This window comes from Cetorhinus maximus, chromosome 3, assembly GCF_964194155.1.
Source record: "Cetorhinus maximus chromosome 3, sCetMax3.hap1.1, whole genome shotgun sequence".
Taxonomy (NCBI): domain Eukaryota; kingdom Metazoa; phylum Chordata; class Chondrichthyes; order Lamniformes; family Cetorhinidae; genus Cetorhinus; species Cetorhinus maximus.
The window spans coordinates 143,683,898-143,710,431 of NC_135881.1; the positions used below are offsets into that span (position 1 = coordinate 143,683,898).

Consider the following 26,534-nt stretch of genomic DNA (forward strand, 5'->3'; position numbering starts at 1 on the left):
CAGTGAGTTCCATACTCCCACCACCCTCGTTGAGAAAAATTCTCAACTCCCTTCTTATCCTTCTACCTTTTACCTTAAATCTATGTCCCCTGGTTATTGACCCCTCTGCTAATGGAAAAAGTGTCTTCCTATCCACTCTACCCCTCATAATCTTATACACCTCTATCAGGTCCCCCTCCCAGCTTTCTAATAGAGGTAGTCCCTTCAATGTTCAGGTTCAGGTTTCGGTGTCTTAAGGCCTGTGGGTCCTGCTCCATTCTCTAAATCTGAACACTGAACAAATTGCAGTTCTTATCCCATTTCCAACACCACTCTATTGGATAAAAGAATTATGTAGCCATATGATCCTGACCAATTTATTTCCCCCTTCCTGAGTTGCCCTTCTGTCTATGTTACATGCATTTCTATAATATGGTATACAAGAGGAATATATTTTACGAGCAGATTTTCTGTGAAATTGTTCAACAAGTTAAAGATTATGGTGCTGTGTGGCAACAGGTCGCATATGGTCACAGAAAAGATTTGGAAGAATGTTAGAGGGAATTATTTTTTAATAGTTCCTCAGAAACCTGAGCTAATCAAGGTAATTCCTAACTCACTGTCAATGTCATGTAGTAAGAATTTCCAAAAGATACATATATCAAAAGTATAAGGAAACAAAGGCAATCATTTACAGTTTACAGAAACAAATTCCCTCTCGGACAAAGAAACAACAGCCATCCAACATCTGCAGATTTTTAACTAACCTTCCCATAGGATTCTAATCGCCAGTCTGAACAATTAGTTATTGAATTAATTTACACAATGTGTACATATTAAACACTGCAGCCATTACATTTAATACCCAATTATTTCACAAGTTACCTTGTAGTTGACTCTGTAACTTCTTCTTCTCTGAATTGTCAGCCTCACCATCACTCTCATTCCTACAATAAAATCCAAATAAAATCTGTTGATAGCAAAAACCCATGGCTTATTTTATTCTATGCAGTAAACAAGTATAATACATTTTAAAATGAGTGACATATCAAATAAAAGGAACAATGTTTATATAAAAATTCCAGAGCTAAATGAGCCACAGGAGTGATCCAGGCTCAATTTCCCACTTTGTTGAGCTCCTAATGTTAATAAATGTGGTGGGGAGGCACAAACCAGCAGTCAAGTGCCATCCCAAGATGAGGGAGAAAGTAGGAAGTGCCAGAGCAATTCCCAATCCATCCACTTCCGATAGCTAACTTACAGAGACAAACAGCATGCTTTTTAAGCGCTGGTTATGTGTTGACTATCAAGGCTAGAAAGTCATTACATACTTTAAAAGAATAGGGAAATCAAACTAAACATACCATCACTTTGGCCCGAGTCTACAATCCTGTGCCCAAATGAACCAAAAGCAAGCTTATTTTTCCTGTGCCCAGTTGATACCTAATCACTGGTGCAACTGAATACTAGCTTCCCCTGGAGTTCCCAAGATATGTTAATTATATGGCAATTAGCTTCTTTGAAAGAAAGAAAAAGTGTTTCCCGGAAGATCTTGATTGATATCACCTTGCTCTACAAAAATCAAGCTCTGTACTTAAGCATCTGATGCTTTTGCCCTTTCTGAATTACGTTTAATATGATGTGTAATTTGGCCCCGAGCATAGCCCCACTCCATCGCTGAATCACATGATTTTACCTCAAAAATAGCTCTTGTCTTTCATCGTTCCATTCTTCCTCGCCCCACTGGATCTGAAGTACTTATTTGTGCCTTTATCATATCCACATGACTTTCTAATGTCATCTTCATAAGATGCAACTTATCCAGATTTCTGGTTTCCATACCCTATAAAATGTCCTGCCCACTTATCCCCGTGCTAGTCAACCTCCATTGATTTTCCATTTGTCAGTACATCAATTTCAAAATCCACAGATTCCTATTTTCATGGCTTACATCCATACTTAATCTGCAATTTTGTCCAAGCCTATGGCCCTGCTTGCATTCACCTCTTTCTCCCTTTCACTTATGGATTCTTCCCTTCCTCTGCTCAGTGTCAAGATACTGCAGCCATTTCCTATATCCCCACAATTTAAATTCTTCCTCTAGTATTCCTAGAACTACTTCAGCTAGTTTTCCTGACTGTTGGACTTAGTGACTCATTTTTATACTGAACAATGTGTGAAGTAAATAAAACAAAACTGCAGGTGCTGCAAATCTGAATCCAAAACATCCTGGAAACACTGCGAAGATTAAGCAGCATCTTTGGAAAGCAAACAAAATAAGTCAATTCATGCTTCATTACACGATCCTCGATCCAATATAGCCTTTTCCTTAGTTTTCTAGATAAAGGAACCAGTTTCTTGAATGCTATCATGAATTTGCCCTTAGCACTATTATGTAAATTTGGTTTGCCCAATCTTTGTGAAGATTAAAATCCATGATTACAGAATCACCCTTATTACATGCATCGCTAATTTCCTAATTTACACACTGCCCAGCACCCAGCTACTTTTACAGGGCTTATAAACTAATCCCACCTTTGCTTTCTGTCCCTCATTATTTCTTAGCACCACTCAAAATGGATTCTATATCTTGATTTTCTGAGCTAAGACCCTTTCTCTTCACTTTCTTTTCCCATCCTTTAGTATCAAAGCACCCCTCCATGTCACTTCTAAAAGCTAAACATCCTGGTATATTTAATTTCCAACTCTGCTCACACTGCAGCATGTCCCTGTAATAGCTCTTAGATGAAACTCATTTATTTCTATATGTGCTATTAATTAATCTGCTTTATTGCAACAGCGTCATGCATTCAAATAGTGTCTTTTATTTTTTCTACTTTTCCCTGATGTCACTCGTCAATAATGCCTCCCCAGCATTTTCAACTTTTGTCCTTCCTGACCCACACTGTTTTATCCTCTGTTCTATGGTCTTGACATTACTCACTGCTTTTGAATTTCTTTCCTGATTCTTTGCAAATCCTCTTTTCATTAGTTCAAGCCTTATCCACAGTTCTAGTTATTCAATTCACCAGGACACTGATCGCATCCCAGTTTAAGTGGAGCCCATCCCAATAAAACAGCTCCCTTTCCCCAGTGCTGCTGCCAGTCCACCATGAATCAAATCCCCTCTCCCACACCACGCTTTTGGTCATGTATTTATGAAAATCTTTTCCCCTATGATAATGGCTCAGGTAACAAACTACAGATTTTAACAGAGATTCTGCATTTTAATTCTGACCCTAGTTTTAACTACAACATGGTTCCTACATGGACCATGGCAACTAGATTCTCCCCCTCCCACTCCAAGACCTCTCCCACCACAAGGTGTCCTTAACCCTGGCACCAGGCAGGCACAACTTTCAGATACCCAAGTCGTGGCTGCAGAGAACAGTGTCTATTCTGACTGTACAGTCTCCAATCACTACCACATTCTTTCTCACTCCCCCCCATCTGAATGGTCTTCTATATCATCTTGTTACGCAAAACTACAGAGAAACATTTCAGAACAGAAAACAAGACAATTTTATACATACCCTTTGTCATCACTTGCATTTGACTCTTCAATTGGCTTTTTGACGTTTTGTTTTTTTTGCAGATATTCTTTAAGTTTCTCAGCTCGATCAAGGTATTCTGTACACTTTGCTCTAAGGCTCTCTTTTGCTTTAGCACCCTGAGCTTCATCTAATGATTAAAAATAACAATATTGATTTCCCTCTACTAAAAGAACAAAGTGAAATGATGTGGTTTATTACCATCAAGAAAATCACCTTCCTCCACTACAATTATTAAAGCCCTTGTTTTTCACTGTTGACTCTGGAGCCCTGTAAGCCTGTTTAGAGAAATCTGTATGTTATGACTGTTAGAACGTTTGCTAAATGGAATAACACACCTCTTTAACAATCTTGAAGAAAACTTAAATTATCCCACCTCCATTTTTTAAATACCTAGTTATTGCTTAGAGACTGGGATGAGGGGCAAGAGAAAAAGCAAAATTTTAAAATGCACCCAATTGATACAAGATTGAGAGTTCAGTATTCCATAGAATTTATAGCACAAACAGTCCTTTCAGTCCAATTGGTCCATGCCAGTGTTTATGCTCTTCATAAGCAACAATCCCTCTAATTTCTGTTAGCACTATATGACCAGCTTGTTGCACTGTGTGGTCCCTTTAAGAAATACATTTGGCCGCGTACCTTAATGCGAAAAACGTTTGTGCGTGGCTTGTTTGTTCCATTCATAAAGCATTTCCAATTGCTCAGCAACCACACATCATGCAGCTGAGGAAACATTGCACGAGTCTCCTTAAATCCTACTTCATCTAACTTGATCAGCATACCACCCTATTTCTTCTCCTTCATGTAATTATCCAGCTTCTTTTTGAATACAATCAAGCTATTTACCTCAATTACTCCACGTGGCAGCAAGTTCGATGTTCTAACCACACTCTGGATAAAGATGTTTTGCATGCATTCCCTATAGGATTTCGTAGTAACTGTCTTTATGTCGCATAGATTTGATCTCCCCAACACTTGAAAACATGTGCTCCATGCTTACCTCATCAAACACTTTGACAGTCTCAAAAACCTCTATCAAATCACACCTCAGCCTTCTTTTATCTAGAGAGCCCCAGCCGGAAAGATATAATCTTTCCCGAAAGGTATAACCCTTCATTGATATCATCCACGTGAATCTTTTTTTTGCACTTAATCCAGTACCTCTAACATTTTAGTAACATTGAAAGCAGAATTGAACACAGCACACCAAGTGTGGTTTGACCAAGGTTCTACACAATTTTAATCTAACTACCCAGCTTTGCAGTTCAAATCCTCTAGAAAGTATCCCCAGTGCTTTTTAATTAAATGTCTTAATTTGTATTTCAACTCCTAGTGATGTGTATCTGTACTCAGATATCATTTTGCTCCACCACCTCCATTTATTTTTCAAACAATATGCAGCCTCCTTATCTCTTCCCACCAAAACAAATCAACTCATACATGTCTATTAAGATCCAGAATTTTGCAGTAATAATGGTAGTGAAACCATCAGATATCATTACTCCTCTGAAACTCCTCTGGACAAATATCTGGAGTCCATACATGTGAAGGTAAATGTGCAAACCCACAAGTCATTGGCAATAATTCAACTTGCCCCTCCAAGTTATTATCTTTGCTGTAAAATACAGGAAAAAGTTACACCTTGTTGAATGAAGTATAACTGCGTTTTTAACAATGTACTAGCTTCATAGCTACCTTTGAAAAACCTTTCTGGCCCTGAAAAACTAATTTTATATTTTGTGGAATGCCAATTCTCTCTATTATGACAATAAATCTACATATTAAAATGATTTAAGTTTATGATATTTCAACTTCTACCTTGATTCCATGTGCACATTCCAATCTTTTAATTCACTCCCCATATAATTTAAACTGAGGGTCAATCTGTACATTTTACTTCCTGTTTGCTTTCCAGATTGATTCAGTGTGACTGACTGGTTAAGCTGATCATTGACATCACTGTTGCTGAACCTCTGGAGATCCCTTCTACTTGGTACCAGATTCAACCTAGTACTGGGAAAGCAGAAATTCAGACGAGAGATCTGGGTAGCTTTCTTCTAGATTGGAGGGTCCCTATCTCAATGACCACAAAATCTGGGCCATTTTCTATTGCATACCCATTCTTCAAATTTAGCAGTGTCTTATATTTTGTCACAATCTTCCTCTGTATTAACTATACCCCCCAATATGATGTCATCTGCAAATTTTGAAATTGTACTTTTAATTCCGGAGTCCAATTCATTTATGTAAATTGTGAATAACTGTGGTCCTAGCATTGATCATTGAGGAACATCACTTCCCACCTTTTGCTAGTCTGAGTAACTACCCTTAACACCTGCCCTCTGTTTTCTAGCCAGTTTGCTTTCCATTCTGCTACCTGTCCCTCTATTACCTTTCCTACTATTAAGCTAATTGCTCCATAATTCCTATGGACTATCTCTTCCCTAACTTATTTAATATGCACAGATGCAATCATCCAGGGGCATTATCTTCTCCAAGTATAATTAGTTTATCAATTATTCCCCACCTTTCTAACTTAAATGTTTTACATCTTTTTGGATCACTTCTTGTAATCTCATGGCCATCTTGTTAGTTTCTCTGGTAAATACTTAAGCAAAGTAACCATTCGGTGTTTCTAACATTTCGCTGTCAATTTCTGAGAATTTACCCTTTGCATCCTTTCGTCATCCTATCCCTATCCTGATATTAATTTTATTTGTGTCTGTAGAGTACTCTACATTTCCGTGATACTTTTTAATTTTGTAGTTCTTCTTTGCCTTCCTAATTGTATTTTTGACTTATTTCCAACCTCTCTATTTCCTTTTCTATTGCTGAAAAAAGAGACATGTCAAAGCTTTTCATCTTACACTCATCGGGACACACAAATGAGTAATGTGGTATATGAATTTCAATACCAGTAGGATGCTAGGTATGTAGGCCATACGTCCCAAAAACTGTCGGATCATATCAAACAGCATGTCCTAGCCATTGTTCACAACAGGTAGAGTGCAGATTGTACCCAACCAGCCCGTGCTTGCAAAACTGAGTGGCCAACATTAGATGTGATTCTGCGATTGGACATCATTTGCTAAATAATCCTCAGTGTGCTAAGAATTAAGATAACCAATTTTAAATATCAGTCGGGCTCGCAGTGTGGCGCTTTTGCTTGTATGGAAGCTACATATATTAATACATAGGGCCCGGCTCTTCGCAGACAGAAAGAAGACATACACACATGGTGCCTGTTTCAGCTAAACAAAATAAGTGACAGCCATTCGCTGACTCATTCCTCAGGGCAATCAGGGTCAAGCTGTCTGGTTTAAATTTCAAACAATGCTTGGCAGTTAACTGTCAGTCACCATCACTGATGCATGCACCATGGCAATGCCTCTATCAATCAGAGTCCATTTACCAACCAATCAGCAGCCCCTTCACATACAGCCTAAATTGTTTTCCCTATATATTGGTATTCTTGAAATGTCCTGATGAGTGCAAGACAAAAAGCTTCGATATGTCTCTTTTTTCAGCAATACTCAAGTTCCGCACTACCAAACAACTACTTATGTTTCCTTTTGTCATCCTTTCCTTTATTGAGTACATACTGTGTGCTTTTATTTTTATTCTTTCATGGGATCAAAATGTCGCTGGCAAGGCCAGCGTTTGTTACCCATCCCTAACTGCCCTTGAGAAGTTGGTGAGCCACCTTCTTGAGCTGCTGTTCATTTGGTGTAGGTACACCTACAATGTTGTTAGGAAAGGAGCTGAAAAAAGTGTTGCATTGGATTTTGACCCAGTGACAGCAAACGAACGGCATTATACTTTCAAGTCAGATGGGGTACGGCTTGGAGGGGAACTTGCAGACGGTGTTCCCGTGCATCTGCTGCCTTTGTCCTTCTAGGTGATAGAGGTTCTGGAAGGTGCTTGAAGGAGACTTGGCAAGTTTCTGCAGTGCATCTTCTAGATGGTACATGCTGCTGCCACTGTGCATCAGTGGTACAGGAAGTGAATGTTTAAGGTGATGAATGGGGTGCCAATCAAATGCATTGCTTTGTCCAGGATGTCAAGCTTCTTGTGTTGTTGGAGCTGCACTCATCCAGGCAAGTGGAGAGTATTCCATCATACTCATGACTTGTGCCTTCTAGTTGGGGGACAAGCTTTGGGGTGAGTTGGGGTAAGGAGGTGAGTGACTCTCCACTGAATTCAGTCTCTGACCTGTTCTTGTAGCCACAATATTTATATATCTGGTCCAGTAAATTTCTGGTCAATGATAACTCCCTGCATGTTGATATTTCATTAGTTTCAATTTCCCTTTTTTCTCAACTCATGCTTGGTGTTGCATTATTAGCTAGCTTATTTTTGTTTATTAGAAGAATGTATTCCTCCCGAACTCTACTGATCACTTTTTAAAATATTTCCCATTGCTGTTCTGTCAATATTTTTTCTACTTTACTTCCCTAATTTTTCTCAAAGTTAGCCTCTTTCTAATCAAGTACTTTAGTCTTTGCCTTATGTAATTGAGTCATTATTTTTAACTTCATTACATTATCACTATTGCTTTTCTCTTTTCATGAACTCTCTCCTCCATCCCCACCCCCTTTCCGATTCTCCCCCCCGCCTTTTTTTCCAATAATTTATATAGATTTTTCTTTTCCCACCTACTTCCATTATTTTTAAATGTATTTCCATCCATTGTTTTATCTCTAACTTTTAGCCTTTTTTGATTCCTTCACCCCACCCCACCCCACTAGGGCTATCTGTACCTTGCTTGTCCTGCTTTCTACCCTTAATTAGCACATTCCTTAGATAATATCACCACCTTCAACATCTCTTTGTCCTTTTGTCTGTGACATCTTTTGATTATCTCCATCTATCACTGGCCCTCTATCCAGCTCTACCTGTCACACCCTCCCTTAAACCAGCTTATATTTCACCTCTCTTCTATTTTTACTTAGTTCTGTTGAAGGGTCATTCGGACTCGAAACGTTAACTGTGCTCCTCTCCGCAGATGCTGCCAGACCTGCTGAGTTTTTCCAGGCGTTTTTGTTTTTATTTTGGATTTCCAGCATCCGCACTTTTTTGCTTTTATCTTAGGTTTATCTTCAGATGGCAACACTCTTGTATAGTGTAAAAGCAGAATTAATGATTAAAGTGCACATTCATTCCCCTCAGAATTGCATCTTATTGCTTTCTTTAATACATTAGCATGAAGTTAACAATCTGTTCCACTTCATCCATTTTGGAGGTTCTTTAAACAGAGCAAATCTGTAAATGATTATAAAGCAAGTCATAACCATCAACAATGGACTTAATGACCAATACTATTCTTTAAAAATTAAGGGGGAGTTTTGTGCTTTTCTTTTTAAAAATTATTTTACTTTGGTTTGGAGCTTCATAGATATGCTAATAGAAAAAAAAACTTGGAAAGAAACTGCAGCAAAATGTAATGGACAGTGGTCCTTTGTTTAAATTGCTTACATTTAACAACATGCAAAAAGTATTGCACTGCACATTGGTATAACCGTAGGGCTTCTTCATAGTTTCCTCCCTTATCTTCTTGAGCTGCTTTGCTTGCAAGGTCTATACCTTTCTATAAAGAAAAACAAAGTTTTAAATAATTATCATCACTGAATCCTAAAGTTTAATCTTTAACTAAAAGTTAAAATAAATTAAGCTGCCAAAGATTGAAAGATTATGAATCCAGGATTTTGATGAGGGATTACTATAAGTATTAAAACTATATCCAAAACCACTAGGCAAGTAACTTGAAATTTAGTCACATGTTCATGATAGCAAAGAAGGTATTCAACCCATTTTGGTTATTCCAATCAGAATGACACCCAAATCCACCATGGGGCATTCTATACATTACTTGGAGAGAATGACCAACACATTTTTATAAAATACCAGCTTTTGAACAGGCTTTCTGGACGCATTATCTTTTTGAGTTTGTACACAATGCATTTTCTTTGGGGTCGGCATCGAAGACCATCCCTGAATGAGTCCTCAGTCCTTTTGACCTGGAGTGGGTCTTTGCTTATGCTATATCTAGTTAAATGCAGTAAGTCCAGGGTTTGTACAGAGAACCCTTTTTGTTGTACTTCAGTTTAGTGGATAATTATCTGTCAGTATGTGGTTTCCAATCCTCAATGGTGGAAGAATAACCACTAAATCAGAATGGCAATTGGGTTATGAACACTAAAAAGTCACAAAGTATGCCACTTCTGATTTCAACCAAGTTAGTTTCAATGCTATGCCTATGCAGAAGGAACCATTGATGGCATCCCTGAACATTGGGATAAATGAAATGATTGAATTATGTAGGGAACTGATCAAGGGTGAAGTGAATCTCAGATTACTTAAGTGAGAAAGGGAGGTAAGTTACAGAGCAATATGGGTATGAAGTGGCCACTGAGGCTTAAACATCACAGTATGAATGAAGTGACTAAGTCTAACAAAAGTGTACATCTGCAGTCACAAACCCCTAATTGACACCCTCTACTATCCTACCTGGAATTCCATTACTAAACATATTGTTCACTGAAGAAGATCGTCCTGACATCAGGCCTAAACTTTAACCTTGACTCTCCTGTTCCACTTCATGGTTTAGTTTGTAATTTTCCGAATTATCTTTTATTATGGATACTTCTCAAAACCCCTATGAGCAGCCACCCTTCCAAACCAAAATCTTTAAATGTTTACATTAGTTCCTCATAACTCAGTTCTCTGTTGTAGAAATCAATCTCAATCTTCTGGCATCAACTCCAGAGGTTGAATTTCTCTCTTGGGTCTCAGGGACCAAAGTTGTCTAATGTATAATAGTTTTTGCAGGACAGGTTTAGGTTTATGCAACATTAGTTTGTCTGCCCTTTTGACTGTTGCTCCAGTGTGATTGGACATGTTAAGCAGTCAATAGCTCTGCTCACTCAGTATATATGCTAACCATTTTTAAAATTTGCACAACACTTTATATTTTTCTATGAATTTCACCCTTCACATGAAATATTGGTTGCCAAACAGCTGGGAGTCAAAGTCCTAAAATAAGCATATAAAATAGACCATTTTCGTTACAACACAATGATGTAAAATGAGATGAGAGACTGCAAGGTATTTTGCTCCCCACACCTCAAATAATGAGTCTCTGGAACTGCCTTCTAGCAAGAATTTTAAAATCTATGTCAACTAATTTTAGCTGAGGAACTGGTTAACTATTTGGACAAGAAATGTATTGGAAAGAATGAAATAAAAGCAAAAAATGCTGGAAAAGCTCAGCAGGTCCGACAGCATCTATGGGGAGAGAAACAGAGTTAACATTTCGAGTCCGTATGACTCTTCATCAGAGCTAGAGAGAAGTAGAAATGTGATGGATTTTATTCTGTTTAAGAGGGAGCAGAGCAGGTGCAACAAGATAGGTGGTGAGGTATAGGTGGGAGCTAAGGAGTGATTGACAAAGATTTATAGACACAAGACAAAGGGAGTATTAACGGTAGTGGCAAAGACTAAAAGGTGCTGATAGTGGCATAAAGGTAAGAGCAAGATGTGTTAATAGCAGAACAAGGGTCAGCTCTGTGAAAAACTACATAGAAACCAGGGACAGATAGCTCTGTGTGGGGGGGAATAAAAATATATATATATAAATTAAATTTAAATTTAAGCAAAAAAAAAGACATTATATTACATTCATATAGCACCTTTCAGGATGTCCCAAAACACTTCGCTACCAATGGATAGCTTTTAAAGTGCAGTTGCTATTGCTTTATATGCAAATATGGCAACCGGTTACAACATGACATTTCCAAAAAACAGCTATTTTGGTGATATTAGTTAAGGGGTGAATATTGGCAGAATCTTTTACATTCACCTGAATGAAGCAGATAGAACCTCAAAACATTACAACTTCCTCAGTTCTGCACTGAAGTATTTGTCAAAATCGTGTAAAGTCCTGAAGCGGGCTTGAATCCAAGATCTCCCAACTCAAGTTGAGAGTGAGCTAGAATGACAGATGAAACGATAGAAATATGGAAATAGCCAAATGTTCTGAAGAATAATGGCTCTTTCACCTACTGTGCAGGGTAGAATTCATAAGTTAACTGCTGCCTTAACAGGCTCCATTTCATTATTTTATTCTAATGTGGAGGTATAGAATAAGCCTGGTCATATTTAACACTTGCAGTCGTTAGGTCCTGGAATGCACTGCCTGAAAGGGTGACAGATGATGATAACTTTCAAAAGGAAATTAAATAAATACTTGAGATGGAAAAAATTGCAGTGTTAAAAGGAAAGAGCAGGGGAAAGGGGATAACTGTCTCCTTTAGTACCAGTAAGGGACGTGCGAGGATCAGTAAGGGGCGCGTGAGGAGACAGGTGACTATGCGAGAGTGAGATAGAGACTAAGTGAGTAGTGAATTAGGCTCATGTGGGAATTCAGCACGTGGAAAGAGGTGTGGTATACATTCAAATTATTCTAAGTTAATTGAGTAATGAAATTAAGTTAACTAAATAACATAAGTAACAATGGCAGGACAGGTGTTATGTTGCAGCTGTAGAATGTGGGTGCTTCTGGACGCCACGGTGATCCATGACAAACACGTTTACAGAAAGTATAAGCAGCTAGAGGAATGCCGGATCAGGATTACTGATCTGGAAGCCAGACTGCAAGTGCTGTGTAACATCACTTTGTTCCAGAAGATGGTCACGCCTCTTAGAATTGGGTAGTTTGTTTCAGTCAGCAGTGAGGGAGAGGAGGATGTAAGTGTGAGAGAGACAGGTAATGAGACTGAGCAGACAGTAGTGGAGGAATCTCAGACTTTGCAATTGTCAAAAAGGTCTGAGGTGCTCACAAACCGTGTGGACAAAAGCAAGGTCTGCAAGGTGGATGAGCAGGCTGGCCATGGCACCATGATACAGGAAGCCATTCAAGGAATGTGTTGGTGGTAGGGGACAGTATAGTGAGGGGGGTTGACAATGTTCTCTGCTACAAGGAATGAGAGCCCAGAAGGCTGTGTTGCCTGCCCAGTGCCAGGGTTTGGGACATCTGCTCAGGACTTTTTTTTAATTCATTCATGCGATGTGGGTATCACTGGCTAGGCCAGCATTTATTGCCCATCCCTAACTGCCCTTGTTCAGAAGGCAGTTAAAAGTCAACCACATTGCTGTGGGTCTGGAGTCACATGTAGGCCAGACCAGATAAGGATGGCAGATTTCCTTCCTTAAAGGGCATTAGTGAACCAGATGGGTTTTTACAACAATCGACAATGGGTTTCATGGTCATCAATGGACTTTTAATTCCAAGTTTTTTATTGAATTCAAATCCACCATCTGACAGTGGTGATATTCTATCCCAGGTCACCAGAGCATTACCCTGGGTCTCTGGATTACTAACCTAGCAACAAGACCATGACTCCATCGTCTCCTCTGGAGAGGAACTTGCAGTGGGAGGGGGTGGATCCAGTCATCGTGGTTTGTGTAGATACCAACGACATAGGCAGGACAAGGAAGGAGGTTCGGCATAGTCAGTATGAGAAGCTAATACCAAATTAAGCAGAACCTCAAAGGTAATAAATTCTGCATTATTACCTAAACCACGTGCAAATTGGCATAGGGCAAATAAGATTAGAGAGATGGATGCATGGCTTAAAGATTGGTGTGGGAGAAGTGGCTTCTGGTTCACGGGGCACTGGCACCACTGGGCAAAGTGGGGGGTGTACCATTAGTACCCTCTACACCTGAACCGTTCTGGGATATGTGTTCTTGCGAATCACATAACTAGGGAAGTGGAGAGGGCTTTAAACTAAACAAAGAGGGGGTGGGGGTGGTGAGGGATCAAGCTTGGGTAGATGTGGCAAATCAAGGGGTAGATTAAAGGCAGGACACCATAATAGTATTATGGGGAATGAGGGTCATAGAACAGCAGGAAGGGACAGAGATAAAACCTAAGAATACATCAACAGTCAAGACTAGATGTTACAAAGATAACAAAGACAAAACAAAAGGCTCTGTATCTGAGTGCGCCTAGCATTCATAGCCAAGCAAATGAATTGATAGCGCACACTGAAGTAAATATCTGATAGCCATTACAAAGACGTGGCTGCAGAATGACAAGGATTGGGTCCTGAATATATGACATTCAAGAAAAATAAGAAGCGAGGTAAAGGTGGGGGGGTAGCACGGTTGACCAAGGATGGCACTGGTGCAATAGTTAGAGATGACCTTGGTACAGGAGATCAGGAGGTATTATCGGTTTGGGTGGAGATGAGAAATAGTAGGGGAAAGTCGTCACTCGTGGGAGTGGTCTACAGGCTCACGAACAGTGACCACAATGTAGGACAAAGTATACAAACAGAAATATTGGGTGCTGTGATGAAGGGACAGCAATAACCGTGGGTAATTTTAATCTACATCTGAACTGGAAAAATTAGATTGGCAGTAGTAGCCTTGATGGGTTCATAGAATGCTTTCAAGGTAGTTTTTTTTCAGAACAGCACGTTCTGGAACCAACCAGAGCAGGTTCTTTTTGACTTGGTACTGTGTAATGTGACAGGATTAATTAATGACCTCAGGGTAAAGGCACCGCTAGGTAGCAGCAACCACAATAGGGTTGAATTTTACTTCCAGTTTGAGGGACAGAAGAGTAGGTCTAAGACTAGTATTTTAAACTTAAATAAGGCTAACTATGTGGGCATGAAAACTGAGCTAGCTGATGTGAACTGGGATACTAGGCTAGGTGATAGATCAATAGGGAAGCAGTGGCAGGCATTTAAGGGGATTTTTCAGCACACTCAGAATAAGTATATTCCTACTATAAAGAAAAATTCTAAAGGGAGGACCCACCATCCATGGTTAACTAAAGAAGTTAAGGAAAGCATTAAACTTAAGGGAAAAACATAACTGCACAAAGATGAGTGGCAGGACAGATGATGGCCAGAATATAAAGAACAACAGAGAATGACTGAAAGGTTAATCAGGACAAAGAAATTAAGAGTATTAGAGGAAGCTAGCTAGAAACGTAAAAACAGATAGCAAGAGTTTCTACAGGCATTTAAAAAGGAAAAGAGTTTGAGTGTTGGTCCTCTTGAGAGTGACAGTGGGGAGTTAATAGTAAATAAAGAAATGGTGGGTGAAATGAACAAATATTTTGCTTCTGTCTTCACTATAGAGGATACAAAACATTCCAGTAATAGCTGTAAATCAGGAGGTGGAATGAAGAGGAGAACTTTGTGAAATTACAATCACTAGGAAAGCCTTACTGAGTACGCTGATGGAGCTGCGGGTTGACAAGTCTCCGGGTCCTGGTGGGCATCATATTAGAGTCTTAAAAGTGGTGGCTAATGAGGTAGCAGATGTGTTGGTGTTAATTTTCTAAAATTCCCTAGATTCTGGAAAGGTTCCATCAGACTGGAAAGTAACAAATATAACCCTCTATTCAAGAAGGGAGGGAGGCATAAAACAGGAAACTATAGGTCAGTTAGCTTTACATCTGTCATGGGGAAGGTGTTAGAATCGATCATTAAAGAGGTTATAGCTTGGCACTTAGAGAAACTCAAAGGAATCTGCAAGAGTCAGCATGGCTTTGTGAAAGGGAGATCATGTTTAAACAATTTATTGGAGTTCATTGAAGGAGTAACATGTGCTGTGGATAAAAGGGAGCATGTAGCCTTGGATATCCAGAAGGCATTTGATAAGGTGCTGCATCAAAGGTTATTGCGGAAAATAAAAGCTCATGGTGTAGGGAGTAACACATTAGCATGGATAGGAGATTGGCTGGCTGGCAGTAAACAAAGCATGCATAAATGGGTCTTTTTCTGATTGGCAGGATGTGACAAGTGGAGTCGAGCAGGGGTTTGTGCTGGGGCCTCAACTTTTTACAATTTACATCAATGACTTAGATGAGGGGAGTGAAGGCATGGTAGCTAAATTTGCAGATGACAAAAAGACAGGTGGGAAAGTATGTTGTGAAGAGGAAATAAGCATATAGATAGGTTGAGTGAGTGGGCAAAAATCTGACAAATGGAGTATAATGTGGGAAAACGTGAAGTCGTTCACTTTGGCAGGAAGAATGAAAAGGCAGAGTATTACTTAGAAGGAGAATGGCTGCAGAATTCCAAGGTCAAGAGGAATCTAGGTGTTCTAGCACACGTGTCAGAAAAAGTTAGTATGCAGGTACAGCAAATAATTAAAGCTAATAGAATGCTATACTTTATTACAAGAGGGATTGAACATAAGGATAGAGGCATACGGACTCAAAACGTTAACTCTTTTTTTCTCTCCACAGATGCCGTTAGACCTGCTGAGTTTTTCCAACATTTTCTGTTTTTGTTTCAGATTTCCAGTATCCGCAGTATTTTGCTTTTATAAAAGTGAGGATATTATGCTTCAGTTATAAAGGGCATTGGTGAGACCCCACCTTGAATACTGTGCACAGTTTTGGTCTCCTTATTTAAGGAAGGATGTATGCATTGGAGGCGGTTTGCTAGATTGATACCTGGAATCAGCAGGCTGGCTCATAAGGAAAGGTTAGGTTTCCACTGGAGTTTAGAAGAATGAGGGGTGACTTGATAGAAGTATAAAAGGTCCTGAACGGTATTGACAAGGAGGAAGTTGAAAGCATGTTTCCTCTTGAGGGTGAGTCCAGAACTAGGGGGCACTGTTTTAAAATTAGGGGTTGCACTTTTGGGACAGAGATGAGAGGAATCTTTTTCTCAGACAGTTGAGACACTTTGGAACTCTGCCTCCGAAGGTGGGGTCACTGAATATTTTTAAGGCAGGGGTAGATAGACTAAGATAAAAGGAAAATACTGCGGATGCTGGAAATCTACAACAAAAACAAAAATACCTGTAAAAACTCAGCAGGTCTGACAGCATCTGCGGAAAGGTATGCAGTTGACGTTTCGAGTCCATATGACGAAGGGTCATATGGGCTCAAAACGTCAACTGTATTCCTCTCCGCAGATACTGTCAGACCTGCTGAGTTTTTCCAGATATTTTTGTTTTTGTTGTAGATAGACTCGTTAGGCAAGGGAAAAGGTTATCAGAGGTGGATGGGAATGTCGAATTCAAAACACAAACAGATCAGCCAGGATCTTATTGAATGGCAGAGCAGGATTGATGGGTCGAATGGCCTACTTCTGCTCCTAGTCATATGGTACATACGAAATATAAAAATTTGCTACAGATGGAGCTCTTAGTATAGGGAGCAGGCACACCGTATATAACAATACTGGAGAGAGAAGCCTTATCGGGATGTTCGCTTAAAACTGCTGGTTGGACCACATTTGGAGGGGACGGTGGTGGGACAGTGTAGGGCAAGTGGGGTGGGGTCACTTTTTCAGGTTTAGTGCCACAAAATTAAATACTGTACACTTCTCAAAATTGTCTTTTGATTTTAAACCAGCATATAAATAGTAGTCTAAATTTTCATTATGCCCTAAAATAGGCACAATTCTGATGGCATGCTGTGTTTGTTAAGAAATAAAGATAGCTTAACTGAGTTAAATTGGTGTGTGAGGGTGTTAAGAATGAGTTTTAGCTTTAAGGTTTAAGTTTGATTTGTATTTCTGTATCTGTGTGTTAAGAAAAAGCCAAGTTGAGTTTTAATTTCACTTTAAAAGGTGCCTGCAATTCTAATGAGAGTTTTACGATTGTTGCAGCTAAGTTAAAAAACAAGAGTAGAGAAACTGGGCTGTTGCCTAGCAACAGGGGTGCAGAGAGGCAGGTCCCTCCCACAGACACACATAGAAGAAACTAGAAACAGCAATTTGATTTGGGAGCTGTTCGAGTTCAGTTGGTTTTGAAAGTAGCTGCCAGGAGAGACTGGAGCAAAGCGGACAGATAGCCAGTCCGAGGCTAAAGAAAAGGCCCCAAAATCCAGGGGAGTGGAGCAGGAGAAAGCCTCCAGCAGACCTTCTGGTCAAAGGAAGGACAGGAACCTAGGAAAAGGTCCTAAGTGAAGTTAAGAGTGGGGGTCAGAGAAAGGCTCCAAGCTTCAGGTTTAAAGAGATAAAGGCTCGAGAAGTCAGAAAGGAGGTCCAAAGAGACAAGTGAAGGTCTGTAACCCTTTGCTAGGGGCATCTGAAGCAGAGGTACAGTTGATGGCTGAGTCAGTGAAAGAGTGCGTGGAAGACAGCTTAAATGTATGCTGTGACCCAGGCAAGAGGAACAGCAGGAAGCCCTGGAGATGAACCCTTGTGGAAGGCATCTGAGAAAAAAAGCATCAGTGTGGTAGAAGATTCCAAAGCGAGTTCTTGGAGAGACAAGATTGGAAATCCTCATGTCAAAGACAGAGTTCGGTGAGACCGGTTGGCTCACTGTGTGACCAGCATCTGGGAGCAGCTGAGGAGAGATCCATAGCATCTGTTTGAGTTGACATCTGTCATTTGGTTTCAGAGTGCGGTCTATCTGACCACAGGTTGCCAATTGGGTTACATGGACTATGTACTTACTGTGAACATTAGAGTATAAGTTAGCTTTTGTAACTTATGTTAACCTTACAAATCTGTGTATATCTGTAACGGTATAGTTGTGGCTGAAGGAGTATTGTAATAGTTCATCTTTTCTTGTTTAATAAATGTTCTATTCTTTGTTAAAAGTTCATGAGCTGACTCTGGTGACTTTTTTTCAATAGCCCTCTTCACATATCTAAACAAATAAATAAAAGTTAGGATCTATCAAGCTAGATTCCACCCTGGGATCAGGCTTGTCCAGTGGTAACTTCAGCTGGATCTTAACATGTTGATGTAGCAGAGACTTGAGAATCTTGGGCCTTATCAAAATAAATGTTAGAAACTAAAAGCCAGAAGTGATGCAAAACAGGGAGTTGACCATTGTATTACTCTTGCAAAGTCTGGGAATTAAATCCCTATTTGACACTAGGAGATTGCTTAAAGAAAGGTTTTACAAATCTCTACTCTATCCTAGGTTCACCCCAGATAGGTTGTAAATTCATAGCGTACAATATAATTTGTATGACAGCTTCTGGGGGAATCCAGTCCTTGAATTAAGGTCTTACTGAATTTTTGCACCATGTATCAATCTTCTCTGAAAAATTCAAATCAATAATTCAATGTACATTTTTTCTGAGCTGCTGTTTTATCGGCAAATCCTGGGGCTAGCGCCATGAGTATAAAAGGGGCAGATGTCATTCATTGTTTCTTGAGGGTTGGCTCCAGAGAAGACAGGGTTGAATTGTTGCATAAATGTGGTGATTTCTTTGTAGCCACTTACCTAACATCAGTTGATTACTCTGATTAATTATCCTTAGAGAATCAGCATTGGGCCTCCAATTTTACCATTGCTACAGTCACTGCCTACTGGATGCAGGTGTAAGAAAGAAAGACAAACCTAAATTTATACAGCACTTTTCACGATGTATCAAATTGCTTCATAGCCAATTAAGTACTTGAGTTGTAGTCCTTGGTATAATGTAGGAATATTACCAAATGGCGGAGCAGGCTTGCGGGGCCGAATGGTTTACTCCTGCTCCTAATATGTAGGTATGTTCATGTGTCATTTGGATGGATGGAGATGAGCTGGGCTAGATGGCCTTTGTCATTCGTAATTATCTTGAAGAGGGTGCAATCATGGCTGGAGTTCTGTTTATTTTGTTGCTAATGAAAGTTTACTGTGAGCAGACTTAGAGGTGAAATTGCCAGGACAGGAGTGCATAATGGGCTCATTGTGCAGTGTAAAACAGATTACTGATTCACTATGCTAAAGAGTCTTTTCCCTTGAATTCAATATTGTCCTTTTGTCTACTTATTACCCACTCTACCTTGGTGCTTTTATGAGTTTGAGGTATTGAAATATTGTGATAAAGTTGTGTTGTATGGTAGATTTCGAAAGTATATTGTAATGAGAAGCAGCAGAGTCTTCAGACTTACTGACCAAGAAAACAGATACAATTGCGAGCCAGTCTTTGTCCTCTGGCCTCTTCAGTTGTGCTGCGCAGAGACACCCAAGAACTCCAATGCTGCTCACTGGGCGTGAAGACCTATGTTGTTCAATCATTCTACTTTGTTGCTCAGGAGTCAATCGATCTTTCTACCCTGAGAGATTACTGACAAATCAGACTCCAATTATGCCCCTTCCATGAAATAATTATATTGAATATCCTGCACCCAGGCAGGAGAAAGTCTACTATTTCTTCTTCATAATGGAAAATATCCTATGCAGTTTATCTGGGTTGCAAGTATTGAAGATTTCCCCAAAATATGAATTTACTGTCACCATGTCCATAAGGTGCAATGTGCAGAACATGTTAATGTGAGCTGAGGCAATCACTAAAATCAGTGTTATCATCTGCAGTGTTATAAATAATAGAATATTTTCTTATTAAATTAATAATATTGCACGATGCTGTTAAAGTAAAATTTGTACTCAGGTTTGCTTAATGGTCATGGTGGGATCACCTATAGGCACGCACAAGCACTATATTGTTTCGTTGCTGTTCTTAATATTAATGTCCCATGCTGCAGATATATCGGGCAATATTTGTAACCAGATGCCCACAATGTGTATCATTTTACTTCAACCTTCCTCTGATTGCTTGGTGAATGTTGAAAGGAGAAAAAATATTACGCATGACTGAGGGTTTTTGGGAGGGGGAGGAATAAGGGGCCCAGAAACAGAAGCACCAGGACCCAGGGATTTCTCTCCTTGGCTCTGTTGGTATTAGGAACTATTTGTATTTCAACTAATCACCAATTGTCAGTTATGTAAATAAATGGAGGTTCGCCAAGGCCGTGCTTTTCTCATGAATACTGCCTTTTCTTTTAAAGTCTTCATTTCCTATCCCATTCCAAACGTGAATGCTTTAGAGAATAAATATCTTATTCCTGCTCAAAAGAGAAGTAACACACACAATGCACTCAGCTTTTGGGTTTCGCACTGCTTCAAAGAACTGGAGGCTTGGATGTTTTACAATCTCTATCGGTGAGTGTTAGGGTTTTATGGGAGGGGCCGGCGGTTACTCTAGAGTTTCTTCCCTATTCACCTTTCCCTTTTCCTGCTACCCTGCCCTTTAACAGTCACGTCATGTGAAATTCCGGCTGCAGTTTCCTTCCTTCTCCCTGTTCAGACCACACACCGGCTGTTTAAACCTTTATTTCAATCTCACTCTATAGGCTGTTGACACCAGATTTCTGGACCCACAGCCGCCACCGACTCCCCCATCCCTACAAGCTCAGGAGCTGCTGGGGGGAGTCCGGGGAGGAGAAGCTCAGCACCGCTCCCCCCGCCCCACCGCGTCCATCGGCCTCAGCAACAGTGTTTACCTGCAAGTTGTTACTGTTGGCAGCCATCTGCCTTGTGATGAGTGGTCGAGCGGGAGCTGGAAGGAAATCCCGAAGCCCCGGTTCCAAGCTGCTTTCCCTCACCGACACTGCTTCCGCCTCCAGCGGCAACGCAAAACATACCTCACTTCCGCCCGCTGGCCGCCATGATGGTGACGCAGTTCCTGCAGCAAGTCCCCTCCCGCGAGCTTGGCGCCGGCGCACTATGAATGTGCAGGGACTCCCTTTGTCTCCAGAGCTACAGCATCTCCTGTGGGGCAGTGGAAAGGCTGAGATAGAAAGAAAATACATAGGCAAGGGACCATCTGTGGACAGAGGATCAGACTTCACGTTTCAGGTCAATTGGCCTTTCATCAGAACTAGAAGTAGAGATTTAACAATTTTTAAAGCAAATATAGGTGCATGGAAAGAGATGAGGGAAGGAAATAATAAGAGACAAAAAAAAGTTTGCAATTATATGTTGTCCTTCATGACCACCTTAAAGCAATTTAGAGCTAATGAAGTACTTTTGAAGTGTAGTCACTGTTCTAATGTAGCAATAGTGTCAACCAATTTGCACACAACATATTCCCACAAACAATGATAATGACCAGATAATGTTTTTGTGATGTTGATAGAGGGATAGATATTGTGCAGGATCTGGATAATTGCTATGCTGTTCAAAATAGTCCTATGAGATCTTTTAGATCCACCTGAGAGGGAATACAAGGTCTCAAACAAAATATGGCACCTCCAACAGTGCAGTGTTCCCTCGGTTCTGCACTGGAGTGTCAGACTAGATTTTTTTCCTCAAGTCTTGGATGACGCCTTCAAGCCTGAACCTTCTCATACAAGTAGAGATAGTAGTATAGTGGTTGTTGTAATATGAGTTCTTTATATGTCTCAATTATGAGATCTTAAGACTTGTATATCTAAACATGAACCATTTATTAGTAACCTTTAATTATTTACAAATCCCAGGTTACGATCATGCATGGTGCTGTTACCTCCATGCTGGCTTGTTCCAGAGTATTCTCTCTAGACTGTTCTCTCAGTCTAACATCATGTGACACTATACATCATACCGTGGGTGGTGCTATTCTCCAATCCCACATTAACCCTTGCTCTGCCAAGCACCTTTACATTTACAGTGGCATGCAGCCACATCATACAACCAAGGTAATGTTGCTGGGTTAGTAATCCAAAGGGATTTATTCTCTGGAAACATGAATTCAAATTCCATCGCAGCAGTTGGGAGAACTTCAATTCAATTAATTAATATAGAATAGCTACAGGGCAGAGGGAGGTATTTGGCCCATTGTGTCTGTGTCAGCTCTCTGCGAGAGCAATTCATCTAGACCCTTCTCCCTGTAACCCTGCAATTTTTTCTCTTCCATTAATTATCCAATTCTCTTTGAAGCTTTAATTGAATCTGCTTCCACCACACTCTCAAGGAGTGCTTGTAGAGTGCTTCTTAAATAAGAGACCAAAACTGTACACAGTACTTCAGATATGGTCTTCCCAGTGCCCTGTACAACTGTAGCAAAATTCAAAATAAATAGTGGAGTAGAGAATGCCAGGAGTAGCAACAGCAGACCTAAAAATGAGATTCCAACCTAATGAAGCTACTACATAGGACTACATGTACGCTAAACAGCAGAAGCAGCATGCTAAAACAAAGATATGCAATTTCACAACCAGCATATGTTATAGACAGGGCTAAGTGAACTCACAGCCAACGGATCTGATCAATGTTCTAGAGTCCTGCCACATCCAGCTGTAAATAGTGGTGGAAAGTTAAAACAACTAACTCCATCAGGAGATCCCACAAACTTCCCCATTCTCAATGATGGCAGAGCACTGCACATCAGTGCAAATGACAAGACTGAAGCACATGCAATATCTTCATCCAGAAGTGCAGAGTGGATGATCCATCTCAGTCTCCTCCTGAGGTCCCCAGCATTACATATGCCAGTCTTCTACCAATTTAATTAATTCATTCATTCCACGTGATATCAAGAAACAGCTGCAGTCACTGAATACAACAAAGGCTAGAGGGCTTGACAACATCCCAAATGTAGCACTGAAGATTTGTGCTCCAGAACTAGCCAAATTCCTAGCCAAGCTGTTCTCTACCGGCATCTACCCGAAAATGTGGAACATTGCCCAGGTATGTCCTATCCACAAAAAGCAGGAGAAACCCAATCGTGCCTATTCCCGCCCCAACTGTTTACTCTTAATCATCAGCAAAATGATGGAAGGTTGACAGTACAATCAAGTGGCACTTACTCAGCAATACCTGTTCAATGGTCCTCAGTTTGAGACCACTTGGCTCCAGCCATCAATCCAGCCTTGGTCCAAACATGGACAAAAGAGCTAAATTCCAGAGGTAAGGTGAGAGTGACTGCCCTTGACATCAAGGCAGCATTTGACCGAGTGTGACATCAAGAAACACTAGTAAAATTGTCGGCAATTGGAATCAAGGGGAAAACTTTCCACTGGTTGAAATTACCCCAATTGGAGGCCAATCATCTCAGCCCCAGGTCATTGCTGCAGGAGTTCCTCAGGGTGGTATCCTGGGCCAAATCATCTTCAGTTGCTTGATCAATGACCTTCCCTCCGTCATATAGTCAGAAATGGGGATATTCACTGATTTTGCACAATGTTCAGTAAAATTCGTGATTCCTCAGATACTGAAGCAATCCATGTCCATAAGCAGCCCTGGACAACATTCAGGCTTGGGCTGATAAGTAGCAAGTAATATTCATGGTATAAAGGTGTCAGGCAATGCCAATCTCCAACAAAGGGAAAGCCTAACGAACTCACTTTGACATTCAACAGCAATACCATCACTAAATCTGCCTCCATCAGCATCCTGGAAATGCCATTGACTAGAAAGATTGTGTTATGTGGGGAACCAAAGCTGTAATTCCTGAAAGGTACAGATAGTACTTGTTATGTGATCGTCACGATAAACACTTAGAGATGAGCTTGACAAAGAGTCTAGTGAATAGATATCTTTGGTAGCCAGGGTTAGATAAGGACATACAGTGAAACAGCGTAGAGCATGTCAAGCAGTAGAAAAGAGGTCAGCATCAGTACCTGTACAACTGTGGAAATAGCCAGCTAGAGTGTGGCAGTGGCTGCACATAGATTTTGCAGGATTTGAAGGGAAGCAGTTATTAATTGTGATATATAGCCGTTCAAAGTGAGTTGAGGGATTTCCAATGAATCACACAACAGCTAGCAAAACTCTAGATGTTTTGTGTAGTTTGTTTGCTGCATATGGGTTCCCAGAGGAAATTGTGTCTGACAACAGACCTCAGTTTTGTTCAGAAGAAGTTGTAAAATTCACAAGAATGAACAGGGTAAAACATACTAGAGTTCCACCATACCATCCTACTTCAAACAAAGCAGCAGAATGCACAGTACAATTTTTTAAGCATGTACTTGTTAAGAAAATGCTAGATACAAATTGGAACAAACATCAGTTGTCATTGAATCAAAGTAGCAAAATGTTTTGTTTATTTATTGTAACACACCTCACACTACTACTGGCAGAACACCAGCTGAATTGTTTCCTAGAAGATAGCCTATAATGAGGTTTTCATTGCTGAATCAACATTTAGCACAGTTAGTAGAAGAGAAACAAGACAGAAAGAGAGTCATGATAGAGATTGAGTGCGAGAAAGAAGTCTGAAGTTAAACCAGAAGGTTAAGGTCATCATAAGTGGTTAAAGTGACCACCAGGAAGAGTCATGAAAGTGTGGTCCTCGCACATATAAGATGTTTTGAAGTGGAAAGGTTAGGTTTGTATGTATAGATTATGTTCTACATTCGGAGGTTCATGAGGAAGAAGGGAGTTGGGAAGAAACACATGAGCCGGGTGAATTGGACAGTTGAGATAAAAGTAGTCTACTAATAGTTACTCCAACACAAGTGGTGCCTGAAACCAGTTCAGATCCAGGTCAGAGTCAGACAGACATGTCTGATGAAGTGGAAAATTCAATTGAAGGTTAAGGGGGAAAAAAATCAATCTTTGTTGGAGAAAACTTCTCAGCCTCAGGCCAAAATCGGTCAAGGTCCTTCCCCAAGTTTTGAAAGTTTGGATCAAGAAAGGCAATATCCTGTTAGGAATAGGAAACCAGTGGTTAAGTTGGATTTGTAAATAAATTAAAAACAAGAAATACATGTAAGTTGTACAGAATTTGAACATTTTGTAACTTTTTCATTAAAGGCAAAGAGTGTAACAGCACTCTCTTGAGGCCATTTGCGTAAACTAAAATTAATAAACCAGTTCAGTTGGGTACAGGTGTTTTTGTCTTACCTCCTTTTCCTTTCTTCTTATCCTTTAAAGATGTCAAATTGAATATGCAGTTCCAGCCTTCATCACATTGTAACCACTTATACCATACCCATTTATTTCTATTTGTACAGTTAATTCATCTACCATGTTACAAATGCTACGTGTATTTGGATAAAGAGCCATTAATTCTGGCTTTTTACCATTTTCCCTCTCTGATCCTATTTACTGATGCACTCATCTTTGTACACTTTATCCCTTCTGGTCACACTTTGGTTATTATTACTCACATTGCTCCCCTGTACTATTGCCTTGTCCTTTCTCTTCAACTTTCTAAATTTCCCCAGTCTCCTAATATTTAGTGTAAAGTCCTATCTACGGGTCTAGTTAATTGATTAGCCAGGACAGTGTCCCAGCACCGTTCAAGTGAAACTTGTCCCAACAAAACAACTCTCTCTTTCTCCAGTACTTGCCAGTGCCCCATGAATTAAAACACACTTCTCTCACATCAATCTTTGAGCCACACATTCAGTTCTCTGATATTATTGACTCTATACTAATTTGCTCATAGTTCAGGTAGTAATCCAAAGATTGTGACTTTTTGTTGCTCTGCTTTTTAAAATTAGTCCCTAGCTGCTCATATTCCCCCAGCAGAACCTGTTTCTTAGTCCTACCTATGTCCTTGGTGCCTACATACACCATGACAACGGTATATTTCCCCCACCACTCCAGGTTCCTTTCCAGCCCCAAGGAGAAGTCGTTAGCCATGGCACTGGGCAGGCAACACAACCTTTGGGACTCATGCTTGGCTGCAGAGAACAGCATTGATTTGCTGAACTGTTCTGTCCCCAACACTACTACATTCCTTTTTACTGCCCAATTTGAATGGCTCCTGTACCATGGTGCTGTGGTCAGTTTGCTCATCCTCCTTGCAGAACTTGCTGTCATTCACACAGGCTGCAAGAACCTCTTGGCTATTGGACAAGTGGAAGGGCTGAGATTCCTCCAGTGCTGCCTTCTGGATCTCCATACCTTCCTCACTAGTAGTCACATCCTCCTGTCCCTAATTACAGTCCAAACTTGACGTGCTTAACGTAAATGGTCTGACTGCCTCCTGGAACAATGTATCCAGTTAACTTTCTCCCTCCCTGATACATCACAATGTTCAAAGTTCAGACTTCAACTCATTGACTCTGAGCCAAAATTCCTTGAGCTGCAGATGCTAACTGCAGGCGTGGTTGCTGTGAATCACCTTGGTATGATGTGCAAGGTAAGGGGACTCTAGCATGATTCTGGACGAGAGGGGAACCATAGAAAAGTTACAGTGCAGAAAGAGGCCATTCAGCCCATTGGCACCGGCCAAAAAAAGAGAAAAAAAGAAACTAGCCACTCATTTTTAATACCACTTTCCAGCACCTGGTCAGTAGCCTTGTAGGT

General features: G+C 40.3%; 1 protein-coding gene across 1 annotated transcript in view; it reads right to left on the reverse strand.

Annotated features, from left to right (window-relative positions):
• LOC144678948 (vacuolar protein sorting-associated protein 4B-like) overlaps positions 1 to 21,776 on the reverse strand; it is a 46,556-nt gene extending 24,780 nt beyond the window's left edge. The window contains exons 1-4 of the mRNA XM_078539070.1: positions 20,798 to 21,776; positions 9,009 to 9,120; positions 3,513 to 3,660; positions 865 to 926 (exon numbers count right to left, since the gene is read on the reverse strand). Of these exons, the coding sequence (XP_078395196.1) occupies positions 865 to 926; positions 3,513 to 3,660; positions 9,009 to 9,120; positions 20,798 to 21,106 (631 nt within the window). The 5' untranslated portion in view covers positions 21,107 to 21,776. The remainder of the gene's footprint in view (positions 1 to 864; positions 927 to 3,512; positions 3,661 to 9,008; positions 9,121 to 20,797) is intronic.
• Between the last annotated feature and the right edge of the window lie 4,758 nt (positions 21,777 to 26,534).